At 40.6% G+C, this 15,183-nt stretch overlaps 1 protein-coding gene across 2 annotated transcripts; it reads right to left on the bottom strand.

Annotated features, from left to right (window-relative positions):
• Positions 1-892: 892 nt before the first annotated feature.
• On the bottom strand, positions 893-7,766 carry gata1a (GATA binding protein 1a). Of its 2 annotated transcripts, none has more exons than XM_089010783.1 (6): positions 7,593-7,766; positions 5,669-5,887; positions 4,193-4,678; positions 2,641-2,849; positions 1,409-1,534; positions 893-1,338 (listed from the first exon to the last, which is right to left on the bottom strand). In XM_089010783.1, exons 2-6 carry the CDS (start codon positions 5,880-5,882, stop codon positions 1,060-1,062), a joined length of 1,314 nt encoding a protein of 437 aa, XP_088866909.1. In that variant the 5' UTR covers positions 5,883-5,887; positions 7,593-7,766; the 3' UTR covers positions 893-1,059. The 2 variants fall into 2 exon arrangements, with proteins under 2 accessions (XP_088866909.1, XP_088866910.1); XM_089010784.1 differs by having other exon boundaries at positions 967-1,338; positions 2,641-2,786.
• Between the last annotated feature and the right edge of the window lie 7,417 nt (positions 7,767-15,183).

The raw sequence follows: 15,183 nt of genomic DNA, 5'->3' as shown, positions 1-15,183 counted from the left end.
TAGAGATAGCCAGCTAGACAGCTAGAAAACTAGCAACATAACTAATAGATAGCCAGCCAGATAGCTAGCTAGACGGCCAGTTAGCGAATATATAGCAAATAGAGAGCTAATAGATAGCCAATACATAGCCAGCTAGACAACGAGCTATGTAACTAATAGACCGCCAACCAGATAGCGAGCTAACCGGCCAGTTAGCTATTAGGTAGCAAATAGATAGCCAATAGATAGCCAGCTAGACAGCTAGACAACTAGCAACATAACTAATAGATAGCCAGCCAGATAGCTAGCTAGACGGCCAGTTAGCTATTAGGTAGCACATACATAGCCAATAGATAGCCAGCTACACAGCTAGACAATTAGCTATGTAACTAATAGATAGCCAGCCAGATAGCTAGTTAGCCAGTCAGTTAGCTAATATGTAGCAAAAAGATAGCTAATAGATAGCCAAAAGCTTGCTAGCCGGCAAACTAGCTAATCTTCTTTTCCTTTCGACTTTTCCCTTCAAGGGGTCGCCACAGCGAATCAAACTAGCTAATAGATAGCAAATAAATAGCTAATATAAAGCTAATAGATAGCCAGCTAGACAGCTAGCTAGCCAGCCAGTTAGCTATTAGGTAGCAAATAGATAGCCAAGAGATAGCCAGCTAGACAACTAGCTATGTAACTAATAGATAGCCAGCCAGATAGCTAGCTAACCAGCCAGTTAGCTAATAGATAGCAAATAGATAGCTAATAGATAGCGAGCTAGACAACTACCTATGTAACTAATAGATAGCCAGTCACATAGCTCGCTAGCTGACCAGTTAGCTAATAAATAGCAAATAGATAAATAATAGAAAGCTTGTGTGACAGGAGAAAATGTTGCACTGTGGGGGAAGTAAACTTCCTGTGTGAATTCAGACATTTTATTGATGCACCTGTTGTTCACACGTCATGGTCAATTCCAGTCACGCACGCACACACACACACACACACACACACACACACACACACACACACACACACACACACACACACACACACACACACAAAAAGTTGAGTAAGGTGGGACCCCCCACTTCAGACAAAAGTGGGCAACATGCCCGGGTTATGGTGGTGCGGGTACGCTAAACCGGCGGTGGCGTGCAAAGGCGACGGGCCTGGAAGGAGATGCGGCGCGTGTCCGTAGGTCAAGAGGGTGTGGCCGAGGCCGAAAGGCCCGGCGTCGTCCTCAACGGAATGCGGATGAGAGGCCTCGGCGAAGGCGGCCGCCGCTTTCTTGCTCTTCTTGTTCTTGTTGGACACTTTCCTGTTGCGAGTTTGAATTCCATCTTTTTTCATGGTGAGCGGCCGGTTGACCTGCCAGGAGAAGCGTCGCGGTGAATTGCGCCGCCGCAGAAAAGAACGCCGGCGCCAGCGCGTCACTCACGTTGTGCAGCTTAAAGTAGAGTCCGCAAGCGTTGCACACGGGCTCTCCATTTGCATTGCGTCTCCACAGCGTGGTTGTGCTCGTGTGACAGTTGGCACACTGGGTGCCCTCCCGCTTGCTGACAATCTGCAAAACAAAGACCCTTTTCTTTCTTCTGCCATGCAAATCCCTTTTCAACCACCCTAAAAGACCCCCTGGAACCAATCTTCCCTCTAATTTTTCATGTGTCTGAGCAGACACACAAGCTCCCTGAGCACACTGAGGACCACTGTGAGCAACATCACATGTGTATGGGTTCTGCTCCGATTGGCTGCGTAGCGTACGTGAACTGTACGGCATTATATGCTGGACACCTGTCACTCATCGAGTTACATTGCAAAATGGTACAAAATATATACAGTGATACTTCGGTTTTCATACCCCTTGGCTTGCGAACTTTTCGGTTTATGAACGTTAAATGTATGAAAATTTTACTTGGCATACAAACTTTTTTCGTTACATTAAACAGACAGGCAGATGACAGTGAGAGTTTAAACTTTGTTCAAAGGCAGAGTGTAGACTGCCAGGTTAAAATATCCCATCAATCAGGCTCCATAAACAACAAGCTATCAACCCAGCTAAACAGAACACAATTGATGAGAAACTAGATAAAATGATCACAAAGAAAGCACCTACAAGGGATCATTCCTCAATGGTGAAAGAAGGTTGCGTTTCTCTCAAGTGTTTAATGCTGATGAAAGCGGCCACTCCATTCCACCAAGCCATCAACGACCATCACAAAGGTCAATAAAACAACTTGATTATACAGTACAGTTTATTTCTTTAATTATAATACCATAGCATATTTATTATACATAAAATAAGGTATATTTCGTGTAGTTTTAAGGCATAGAATATTATAAAGTAGAAATGTCTGTTTTATGGGGACCTGGGAACGGATTATTCTTATTTTAATGGTTTCTTATGGGAAATTAATTTTTGGGATACACGCTTTTCACTTTACGCACTGTCTGGGAACCAATTACGTTCGTAAGCCAAGGTATTACTGTATATAAATACAATTGGTCTAATTAACTAGATTATATCAGTTCTAAAATTAGATATTAAGTAATGCATTTCTGTTTAATTTTATTTAGTGCGTTGCATAGATGTTCTTGTGCGCCGAGTATGTGCAAGCAGTGCGCGATTGCGCACAGTTTCGAGGGAACATTGCCTGGAACTACCGAACGTACCAATCTCTTCTTAGGTCGGATCAGAGGTCTGTTCTGGCCGTTCATCTTGTGGTAGAGTCCGCAAGCGTTACACAGGTAGTGGCCTGTACCGTCGCGGCGCCACAGGGGCGTCGCTGTGGCTCCGCAGTTGACGCACTCTCTGGCCTCTGTTTCAACAAAGTCCGACCATGAATGTGGGAAATCCAGGTTGGATTTTGTGTCTGAGAAAGCTATGGAGAGATTCTCGTGAGATTCCATTTCAAAAGCACTTGGAAATAAAATGTAGATCCTGACGTATCCTGTCCAGTTACGCTGTCAAAAGTCAGACCCAGGTGCCTTGTGCAACCTTTGATGCATAATAATAATAATAATAATAATAATAATAATAATAATAATAATAATAATAATAATAATAATAATAATAATAATAATAATAATACATTAGCTATCGAGCTGACTGGCTGGCTATCTCACTGGCTAGCTGTTACCTATCTATTAGCTATCTATTAGCTGGATAGCTGGCTTTCTATCTATTTGAGTTATTCCGGGTTGAGTGAACGCTGGCGCGTGTGGCTGCCACTGCTCACCCACAGAAAAACTTATCCTGTGACTGTAAAGTGACCTTGAGAGTTTTGAAAGGTGCTTATAAATGAAATGTAATATTATTATTATTATTGTTATTATTATCCATCCATCCATTTTCCGTACCGCTTATTCCTCATTAGGGTCGCGGGGGTTGCTGGAGCCTATCTCAGCTGTTTTCGGGCACGAGGGGACACCCTGAATTGGTTGCCGGCCAATCGCAGGGCACACAAAGACAAACGACCAGTCACTCTCACACTCAGACCTAAGGACAATTTGGAGTGGTCAATCTGCCTGCCATGCATGTTTTTGGAGTGTGGGAGGAAATTATTATTATTATTATTATTATTATTATTATTATTATTATTATTATTATTATTATTATTAATTAACCTATTTATTTATTCATGTATTTACTTATTTATTTATTTAGTTGTTTATTTATTTAAACATTTGTCTTGCCGCATGTGTGCTGTATTTTCTGCATATGATAGTTGTCCATGTTAAGCGCTTTGTTACAGCTTCAGCTGTTGTTAAAGCACTATACAAATCAATATGTATTGTATTGTATTGTATTGTATTGTATTGTATTGTATTGTATTGTATTGTATTGTATTGTATTGTCCATCGATCCATCCATTTTCCGTACCGCTTATTCCTCATTAAATGAAGCCTATCTCAGCTGTCTTCGTGTATTGTATTGTGTTGTATTGTATTGTATTGTATTGTATTGTATTGTATTGTATGTGATCATCATTAAGTTAAACACGGTCTCGCTGAGCAAAATTAGCTGACACTATATTGATGTTGTTGCCATTGACCTAAATGATTGTTACGCGTACAAAAACAAAATGGAACGTTTTTTTTTTTTTACATCGCACGTATGGGAAGGGCTTCCACTCCTTTCCCCCATTTCCCAAACGTCGACGTATGTCATTGTTTTGCGCATTCCGAAAGTCAAAGACTAATCGTGAACGGACTTGATTCTCACCTGGTGTGGCTATCCTCATTTTGCTGCGAAGTTTCGGTGAGTATGCCGGGCCGATCCAGGAGGCGGGGCTGCCGTAGTAGTTAGCCGCAGCGTACTCCTGGGAGCCCCCCAGGTATGGACTGTAAGGGCTGAAGACGTGCGTCTGCGAGTGGGACGTCGGCGTGTACGTGCCGCCCACCGTAGAGGTCACCGTAGAGGTCAGATTGAGAAAACCGCTGCAGGACGCCGACGAGCACCCGAGAGGGCTCGCGCGCTCGGCCTTGAGGGCCTCCTGAGGCTGAGGACTCTCCCCGAGGGGAGACGACGAGTGTCCATCGCCGCTCGGGGGGAGAGAGGAGGAGACCCCTGAGTACAGAGAGGCGGGGAGGCCGGTTTTGCCCCAGGTGCTGTCCGGAGGACTGTAGGGGGAGCCCAGAGAGTGAGCGGGAGGGCCGTCCAACAACTGGAGGTTGCTAAGGAGATTCGGTGACGCCAACACCTGGCAAACTTTTGGACAGAACAAAGGTCATTGTAAAATTCCAGGAGACTTTATATGAACATGATGTATATCTCAACATTCCTATAAAGGACAATCGACACCACCGCCATCATTTGTAAAATGACTTCAAATGACTTCTACTGAGCGCATTTTCAAAGATTCCACCGCGTATAGCTATATTTTACCTTTTAAGACTCGCGCTGAATAATCATGCAGTCTTGATTTCGAGTTGGTGACGATGCCCTAAGTGACGTCACGGAGGCAACGCCCCTGACCGAAAAAGCGACACACAATGCATTTTGGGTACTTTTTTTTGTCTGAAAACACCGTGTTGATTGCGAAATTAGAAGGAAAACTACATAAATAATGTGATGGTGAATCGTTGTGTGTCGCAGCCAATTGCGGTAACACGCATAACGAAGGTGGAAGTTTACACAAATTCCCAGCGGACAAATCAGCCCATTTCCAACGGAGCTTGTGCACCATCTTGTGCATTTTCCGGGCGCTATATTGGAGTCCAGACGGCTGGAATTGATACGGAGGACTTCTTTAATCGATTGCAAACATTTATACATTCCTCTTCACAACTGTTTGAATCATATTCCTAACAAGAAAGCATCTTCTTCGAATCAGAACTCTCTGAAGCCATTGTTTTGATTCTGGAGCAAGGCAGTTTGTGAAGGAGTATCATGACGTCACGAACAAGGGGGCGGGACTTTCTGAATCTGCCCATTTCCGAGCTCATTTTGTGGCAGTTTTGGGACACTTTAAGTAATTTTTATTGGTGTTTTGCATTTGACTAAAAATATCAGCCTGTTTGTTTTGGGTATTTTAGATGCTATAAAACGTTTTTCTGATGTCCGTTAGGAAATGAAAAAATGGTGTCGGTTGTCCTTTAAATGTTTCGACAGTCGACCCCGATTCCAGAAAAAGCCTTTTTATCAAACTGTGAAAGGATTGAAAGGAGCGTTTGGAAGGATTGATGGGCGACCACTGACTCGAGCTGTTTCTGAAGGTGGCTGGTGTTCGATTGTGACTTGGGCTGGAGAAGAAGGATGACAGGTTGGTGTAATCCGTGTCCTGGCCGGAGAAGAAGGCGTCGGCATCTTCTCTCAAAGGAAGCAGACCCGACTCGGAGGAGAAGGCCGCCAGAGGATCTGAGGCCAGCAGTGATGAAGACACCCAGTGAGGCGACTCAGGAGACTCCTCCATCTTGCCTGATTGTATGGATACAAAGTCTGCATGTCACCAGGGGTGCTGATCGAAAAGGTCATCGGGTCAATCAGAAGGCCAGAGAACCAGATTTTGCCTATTGCATCATTTTATGAGCACCAATCAAGCAAAGAAGGTGGGACACATTTATTTATTTATTTATTTATTTATTTATTTATTTATTTATTTATTTATTTATTTATTTATTTATTTATTATTTGATATGTGTTTATTTATTCATGTATCTATTTGTATATGTGTTTATTTATGTGTTTATGTGTTTGTGTTTATTTGTTTATTTATTTATTCATTCATTCATTCATTCATTCATTCATTCATTCATTCATTCATTCATTCGTTCGTTCGTTCGTTCGTTCGTTCGTTCGTTCATTCGTTCATGTATGTATGTATGTATGTATGTATGTATGTATGTATGTATGTATGTATGTATGTATGTATGTATGTATGTATGTATGTATGCATGTAGGTATGTATGTATGTATGTATGTATGTATGTATGTATGTATGTATGTATGTATGCATGTAGGTATGTATGTATGTATGTATGTATGTATGTATGTATGTATGCATGTAGGTATGTATGTATGTATGTATGTAAGTATGTATGTATGTATGTATGTATGTATGTATGTATGTATGTATGTATGTATGTATGTATGTATATACGTACGTACGTATTTATTTATTTATTGTTGTTTACACGTTTATTTGTTGATCTATCTATCTATTTATAACTTTTATTGTTCTGGTGTTAATTGTTATTTTGATTGTCAAGTGTCCTTGGGTGCTTTGAAAGGCGCTTGTAAATTAAATGGATTACTATTATTATTATTATTATTATTATTATTATTATTATTATTATTATTATTATTATTATTATTATTATTATCATCCATTAATTAAAATTACTTACTTAATTTATCCATCCATTATTTAATTAATCAATGAATTAATTAAGTAAGTAATGTATTTATTTATTCATCTATTAATTAATTACTTAAATAAAAAAAATTATTCATTGGTTAGTTAATTAATTAATTCACTAATTAATCAACTAGTTGTTTCTCAGGTTGCCCATTTATTATTTTATTTATTCATCTTTCTATCCATTTATTTATTTATTTATTTTACATACTTTTTTCAAACGGCTCAGAAGTTTTGCTCGACTCCCTCAACAAGACTAGAAAAGGAATTGGCTGACAGGTTGTTCATGACCACTCGAACGTTTTGGGCACATACACTCTTTACAGAGCTTGAAATGTATGCTTCTCAAAAAATACAAATAAACAAATAAGTAAATACAAGTTATTGGGTGATTTAAGTGTGGTACCATAAATGGGCCGAGAAGAGGACATGTTAGCACGGGGGGTTGAGTTCATGGCTCGTGAGCCACGAGACAGCAATATCTGATGTATCAATACTATAAATATGTCATCAAGAAATGCTCCATGCTCGTGAGATGTAGTGGATTTGAAAACGGATGGACCGCGGATGCACGCATCCCAGCAGAGGCATGACATGCATGACATCCACTCTTCAATCCAAAATAACAAACAAGGCTTTAACATGTTGCAGCTACACCGGTCAGTGAGGTTTGTGGTGAAGTAGAATAAGTAACCAAAGCACAGACACTTCAGATGCACAAACAAACTTGGATCAGCATCCATATTGCCGACAGACTCGACCTACCTTATAAGATGGAACTGATATAAGTCAAACGGGCTTGCAGCGTTTAAGCGCAGAGTGTGTCCTGCCAAGGCGACCCTTCCACAACTTTACTGACCTTGAATGGAAAGAGAAGAAAAAAAAGAAAAGAAAAGAACAGAAAAAGCGTCTCCGACTAGCAGCAGTCATGTGAAGGGCCCACACTTGTGTGGGAGGGATCGAGGGGAAACTTTCAGAGACACACCTCCTCCCTCCCCGAAAATGCATCCAGAAGACAAGACAAAAAAGTATGACAGGCCGCATATTTGCAATAATAATAATAATAATAATAATAATAATAATAATAATAATAATAATAATAATAATAATAATAATAATTATTATTATTATTATTATTGTTATTATTATTATTACTATTAATGATTAATAATCATTATTATTATTATTATTAATAATAGTAATAATCATTATTATTATTATTATTTTTATTATTATTATATCTTCTTTTCCTTTCGGCTTTTCCCTTCGAGGGGTCGCCACAGCGAATCAGTAACCTCCATCTTTAAAGGTATGATACGCATGTTTGTTTTGGATATAATAGTAATAATAATCATAATAATTATTATTATTATTGTTATTATTATTATTAAATAATAATAATAATAATAATAATAATAATAATAAATAAAAATAAAAATAATAATCGTCATCATCATTATTATTATTATTGTTATTTATGATGATGATGACGATTATTATTATTATTATTATTATTATTATTATTATTATTATTATTATTATTATTATTATTATTATTATTATTATTATGTCTGCAGACTGAATTCTTTTGGCTACATGTGCACCACTTTGGCCACTGCTTTGTGCACCGCGCAGGTCATTTCAAAGTGGTTTAGAAATACCTGAGTGGAGTTGACAAGTGAAGAAAACAAATATTCTAAGTGGCCTACAATGTTTTTTTTTTTTTTGTTCTAACATGGCGATGCAAAGTCCTGCAGTGACGACAAGAGATGCAGTTCCGATACCACGCGGGCTGGCTATGTGCAAGTTAGCACCGTGGCGGCCATTTGATAGTCAAAACAGCACCTCCACCGCTCTCTTCTCTCCGTTTTCAGGGAAATTAGGAGGGGAAAGAAGATGCACAAAGTGTGACAATTACACCACATTATTATAAATGATGTGGAGATAGCGAAACCGCCGACGTATGCATGTGGGAAAACAGGGCGTATTGTTGTGACCATCAACCAAATTTGCATCCTTTAATATTTGTCCATAGAGGTGTGAAAGGTAACAAAATAATTCATACAAAACGGTGAGATAACAATGGTAAAAAATAAGGAATGTGGTATTTAGGTGGACTGTCACATTGGAGCATTGAAGGTCCAAGATTGCCATTAAACTGTACAATTTGAAGAGAAAAGACAAGCTATGGAACCAGCTATTAATGAAGTTTCTAGTGTGTCTGCCTGCATCGGTTGCTGCTGCAATATCGCAACTTCCATCCAAGATGTACAACCCAGAGCTCCTTGAGGCAGCTCCTGTATTTTGTTTGACTGTAAAGTGACCTTGAGAGTTTTGAAAGGCGCTTAGATATAAAATGCATTATTATTATTTATGCAAAAAGCTATCAACCCAGCTAAACAAATGCAATGCAATTCCAAGCAGGAAATTTCCCCATTGTTGGGCTAGCTTTCTATCTATTTGAGTTACTTCTGGGTTGAGGTGGCGCGTGTGGCTGCCGCTGCTCACCCACAGAAGAACTCATCCTATGACTATAAAGTGATCTTGAGAGTTTTGAAAGGCGCTTAGAAATGAAATGTATTATTATTATTGTTATTAATATTATTAATGGAGATCGAGACTTTGAAAAAAGATGCTACTTTAAGCCTCGATGGCGGCGCTTTCACGTTGGGGGACGATGAAGTTTTGACGTGTATCGCTCGCTACAAGAATGAGCATGTGTGAGTGAGATGAGCCCAAGCGGGCAGGGATGTGGCTTGGGCTGCTCTGCCACTGGCTCACTCAGATAAGCGCTTATCAAGATGAAAGGAGGAGGCCAGCAATTCTATGCCGTCAAACACGCCAGACAATAACGTCCTCGCTGTAACTGGCGGATATAATTATCATTGGTTGCCATGACAACAAAAATATAATTTCTTTGGTCTTGTTGTTCTGTGTTTATCGTTTCTATGTAAACCTTTATATGTTTGTTTTTCTTCAAATTGTCTTCACTACTTTATTTATAATGTTTTGTCATTATCACTTCCACTTCCGTGTCATGTGTTTCAATGTACCAGAGTAATGGTGATGGGAATTCCGGCTCTTTTCAGAGACCCAGTTCTTTTGGCTCGGCTCACTAAAAAGGCTCCCAAATGGCTCTTCAGTTTGTTTGTTGTTTTTTTTGTTGTTGCTGTAATTAACTATCTACCAAAAATCATGTAAAATTATGTGAAAAACAAATTACTCATGTAAAAAATACACTATATCAAATATATTTATTTATATGGGTTGATTTATATGTGCACAGAGAGCATCCACTAACTTTCACTTTCCCTGTGGTTACAGGTAGCTAGCTGATAGGTAGGTAGCTAGCTGATTGGTAGGTAGCTAGCTGATAGATAGGTAGCGAGCTGATAGGTAAGTAGCTAGCTGATAGGTAGGTAGCTAGCTGATTGGTAGGTAGCTAGCTGATTGGTAGGTAGCTAGCTGATAGATAGGTAGCTAGCTGATAGGTAAGTAGCTAGCTGATAAGTAGGTAGCTAGCTGATTGGTAGGTAGCGAGCTGGTAGATAGGTAGATAGCTGATAGATAGGTAGCTAGCTGATAGGTAGGTAGCTAGCTGATAAATAGGTAGCTAGCTGATAGATAGGTAGCTAGCTGATAGCTAGGTAGCCAGCTGATAGATAGGTAGATAGCCGATAGATATGTAGCTCCTCAGTTTGTTTGTTTTTTTTTTTTCGTTAAAGGACAACTGATGTCTCCGGACAAGTTGTGTCCATAATTTGTAAAATGGCTTCAAATGACTTCTACTGAGCGTATTTTACAAAGTTTCCATAGCTATAATTTACATTTTAAGACTCGCACTGAATATTCCGGAAGTCTTGTTTTTGAGTTGGTGACGAGTCCGTACGTGACGTCACCGAAGGAACGCCCCTGACCGAAAAAAAAGACACATTGTAGCAGTCCTTCCATCACGTCAATGTACTTTGCTGTACTTGTTTGGTCTGAAAACCTTGTGTTGCACCAAAAAGCCGCCAGAAGAGGGCGACCAAGCTCCATGGAAGGAATTTATCAGCCTGTGGAAACGGGCTGACTAATGTAGACAGGTGGACAAATGTTATTACATTATGCTGTTATTATTATTCAATTATTATATTTTTTACTAGTCGGTATGATCGCCTTATTAATATGAAAAGCAAATTAGTGACAGCTGATCATCACAACAAAAGTGAACATTTGTGGATGCTCTCTGTGCACATATAAACAAAGCCATGTCAATAAAATATTTTATATAGTGTATTTTTACATGAGTAATTCGTTTTTCACATAAATTGGGAGTTAATTAATGTAAGCAAAAAACAAACAAAAAAACGGAGAAGCCATTTGGGAGCCAAAAGTGCCGGATCTTTTTAGTGAGCCGAGCCAATAGAACCGGCTCTCTGAAAAGAGACAGAATTCCCATCACTAATTCAGAGGACTGACGAACAATTCCCAGGAAATCAACTCGTACGTGTGTGTGTGTGTGTGTGTGTGTGTGTGTGTGTGTGTGTGTGTGTGTGTGTGTGTGTGTGTGTGTGTGTGTGTGTGTGTGTGTGTGTGTGTGTGTGTGTGTGTGTGTGTGTGTGTGTGTGCTCTTATCTCTGCCACACATGGTCTCCTGGGACAGTGAAGGCACACACCCACACACACAAACTCAACTTTAACTGATGCCACTTTTGGCTCTTTGGGTCTTGACAGTGACGATTTGTTGTCTCAAATGGAAAGAAAAAATTGCTTTCCCAAAACCAACCATTGACCTCCTGTGGTGCATCCACCCCATTTTTTGGTTTGCATCTGACCTTGAACCGGTTGCCAGTCAATTGCAAGGGCACACAGAGATGACCTTGCACCCGCGCTAGTTAACACTCACACCAAAGAACAATTTAGAGCACAGGTCTCAAAGTCAAGCATGTCAAGTGCCACGCTCATCTCGCAAATATGCTATCTCTCTTTCTATTCAGCTAGCTGGCTAATTCCTTACATCACTGGTGTCAAAGTGAAGGCCCAGGGGCCAAATCTGGCCTGCCACATCATGTTATTCAGCCCGCAAAAGTAAATCAAGCATGTCAAGTGCCACGATGCTTGCTGAAGTCCCAAACCAAATTTCAAAATGTCCAATGTAAACCAATATTGTTATTTTTTTACTTCAAATTTGAAAACGTCTTGTTGTTTTTCTTATATTAAACTGACATTTTGTAATTGAGCGTAAAATCTTGTTAAAGATTGCATATTCTTGGTGGACTTCATAAAACTTTGTGGACAAATGACTTTAAATTTCCTTTTATTGTTAAGTGTTTGCAGTATCACATATAGTGACAAGCTCTAATTGCTGATGCAGATTTATTGATGTGTAATTGCTCCGGAAAATAGCCTGTGTTGTAGACGATTAAGGCGATGCCACGCCCAGTACTGCGTGCGTGTGCTTTTGTAAATGATATCTCCAGCCGTTGTGTCATAAATTATGATATTACGAGGGATATTTGTTCAAGTCGGACTAAGTAGGACTTCACTGAAGGCCTAGGTGTGAAATGCACGGACCGCCACTGTATATATATCTCTCATCTCATCTGATTTTCCGTACCGCTTATTCCTCATTAGGGCCGCGGGGGTTGCTGGAGCCTATCTCAGCTGTCTTCGGGCACGAGGAGGGGGACACCCTGAATTGGTTGCCAGCCAATCGCAGGGCACACAAAGACATACAACAGTCACTCTCACACTCACACCTAGGGACAATTTGGAGTGTTCAATCTGCCTGCCATGCATGTTTTTGGAGTGTGGGAGGAAACCGGAGGACCCGGAGAAAATCCACGCGGGTCCGGGGAGAACATGCAAACTCCACACAGGGAGGCCGGACCGGGACGCGAACCGGCGACCTCTGCACTGTGAAGCCGGTGTGCTAACCACTCGGCTACCGGGCAGCCCTGTGTATATATATATATACAGTGGTACCTCGGTTCTCGACCATAATTCCTTCCAGGACCCTGTTCGATTTTTTTCGAACACCGAAACCACCTCTTTGCTCCTGTCACTTGTGAGTTGACAGCGGGGGGGTGAAGAGGGGGGGGGGGGCTGCCTCTCCCGGCCGTTCTCCACCCGCGGTAATTCTCTAATCACGGACACGGGGCATTTATACGGTTCGCGATCACCTCGCCAATGCCGGATGATTGACTCAACTCGCCACCGTACCTGGACTCTTCCTTCTGGTCCGAGGTATTTTCCCTGCGTCCCGTAAATTTATGTCATCTTCCGGGATTGCGTCATTTTGCACCCTCGTGTGCCATTTGCTTTTTGGCGTAGTAAGCGGGTCGGATCACCCCCTGCCTTCTTACTCGCTGTGTTTTCTTTTATTTGTGAGTAAACATCCTGCTTGGTGAGTACGTGTCTGTTTTGGGATCCCAAACATTCCACTACGTTCCGACAAGTCATCTGCCGTCACTCTCGCTCGGAACGTGACAGCTACGGATGACTCGGCTACAGGATGTTCTTTTCTCTGAAAATATCTATCCAATGACACTTGCTCTCACTCCCACAGCAACATCACTAGATTTCACAGCCTCCTTATTCTTTAACATCGTACTGATCGTAGATTTCGCCATGCTGTATTCCCTCGCCAGATCAGACACTCGCACACCTCCTTCATATTTTGAGATTATTTCTTTCTTAAATGCAATATTTTGTACGCACTACTTTTCTTTTGTCACTTTAAGCAGCACTTACTTTCTTTGGAGGCATGATTAGGGGCTAAAACTCTTCGTACACCTATATTAAATGCTAGAGCAAAACGCAGCACGTCCGCTAGCGACAACAGTTGGTCATGAACAGAGCGATAGACCCGTGCGCCGCTCAGCTCCCCACCCTCGCGTACGCACTCACGCGCCGTATTGGCGTTCGAACACCGATTGATGTTCGAACGCCGAAGCAAGAATATCTCGAATATTTTGTTCGAACACCGATTTGTTCAAACAGTGAGGCGTTCAAGAACCGAGGCACCAATGTATATATATATATATATATATATATATATATATATATATATATATATATATATATATATATATATATATATATATATATATATATGTGCGTGTGTGTGTGTGTGTGTGTACTATGTGAATCTTCCCCACTGGTCTCGCTCTCTCTCTCTCTCTCTCTCTCTCTCTCTCTCTCTCTCTCTCTCTCTCTCTCTCTCTCTCTCTCTCTCTCTCTCTCTCTCTCTCTCCTGTGAAGAGCATTCTCGGTGCCGTTCCAAGAACAATAATCTTTCTGGTCATCATTTCTATTACTACTGATTGACTATTTAGACCAACACAAGTGAAGAACATGAACCAGGAGAAGAACAACTTTGATCGAACAAGAACTAAGACACAAAAACGGTGCAATTGCGTTTGCTGATAGGTAGGGTCAAAAAAAAGAAAAGAAACCCAGCATGTGTTTACCATGTTTATTCATATTTTTTGGATGATAAAAGATACATTACTCCCTACAGTACAAAAAAACACATTTGGAAATACAGGACATTTCCAGGCAAATTGCGACGATTGAGTGAGAAAGTCGCAATGACAGCCAGCGCTGAGCACCACTCGCAGAGGGAGAAAGTTCACACACGCACATCTCGACACTGCTTGATGGTGACCTATCTATCTAACCAGGGTGCAAAAAAACAAAAAGTGACCCCCGCAAAAGTACTGAGGAACCCAAGGACACACTTGTATAACCACGTGAAGAGAGGAACAAACGTATTTAAATGTTTTGCTTTTTATCTTGCAGAACCTTTGGCGGATGATCTAACTTAAGGCATCCTTACCAAAAAAATACACTGCTTTTGCATGCATGTCTAGTTTTGTTCAACGGACACACCGACGCGCACAGAAAAAAAGCATATGAAGAGAATGTTCAGCCAGAAAAAGAAAACGAGCCAATCTACAAACAGTCGCTTAGATGCAAGCCAGGCGAGACGTTTTTTTTTAATCAAAACAGATGAGATGACCTCGCGCAACCAAATCAACGTGCACGTCCCGGTACAAGTCGATGCTCGAGTGGACAACAAGCAAATGGAAAACAATCAAGGAGCCGAAAGCTATCTTTGTATAACAAAGTTTGTTAATTTTTTTTCTCCATCTTTCATTGTAAATACACAAAAGGCAATGACGAGATGACTCAATATGTAATTTTTTGGTCACAGGTAGTAATATAAAAAGGCCAACATGATTTCTTTTGTCTCGTTTTAATCTTGCTCTACCAAGGAACTACGTAATTCACAAGTGAGTGCGCCTCTGTTGGCGACCTTGTTTAAAGGACAACCGACACCATTTTTTTTTTTGTTTCCTAACTGACATCA

This window comes from Hippocampus bargibanti, linkage group LG12 (assembly GCF_051943395.1).
Source record: "Hippocampus bargibanti isolate YZ-2025 linkage group LG12, ASM5194339v1, whole genome shotgun sequence".
NCBI classification, from domain to species: domain Eukaryota; kingdom Metazoa; phylum Chordata; class Actinopteri; order Syngnathiformes; family Syngnathidae; genus Hippocampus; species Hippocampus bargibanti.
Note: the sequence above shows the minus strand (reverse complement) of the source record. Positions and strands in the feature narration are given on the sequence as shown.

Coding starts and splice junctions, on each gene's coding strand:
- gata1a (XM_089010783.1), bottom strand. CDS start 5,882: ATGGAGGAGTCTCCTGAGTCGCCTCACTGGGTGTCTTCATCACTGCTG. Junction 4,679..5,668: donor CACCTTCAGAAACAGCTCGA/GTCAGTGGTCGC, acceptor TCTGTCCAAAAG/TTTGCCAGGTGTTGGCGTCA. Junction 1,339..1,408: donor TCTACTTTAAGCTGCACAAC/GTGAGTGACGCG, acceptor TTCTCCTGGCAG/GTCAACCGGCCGCTCACCAT.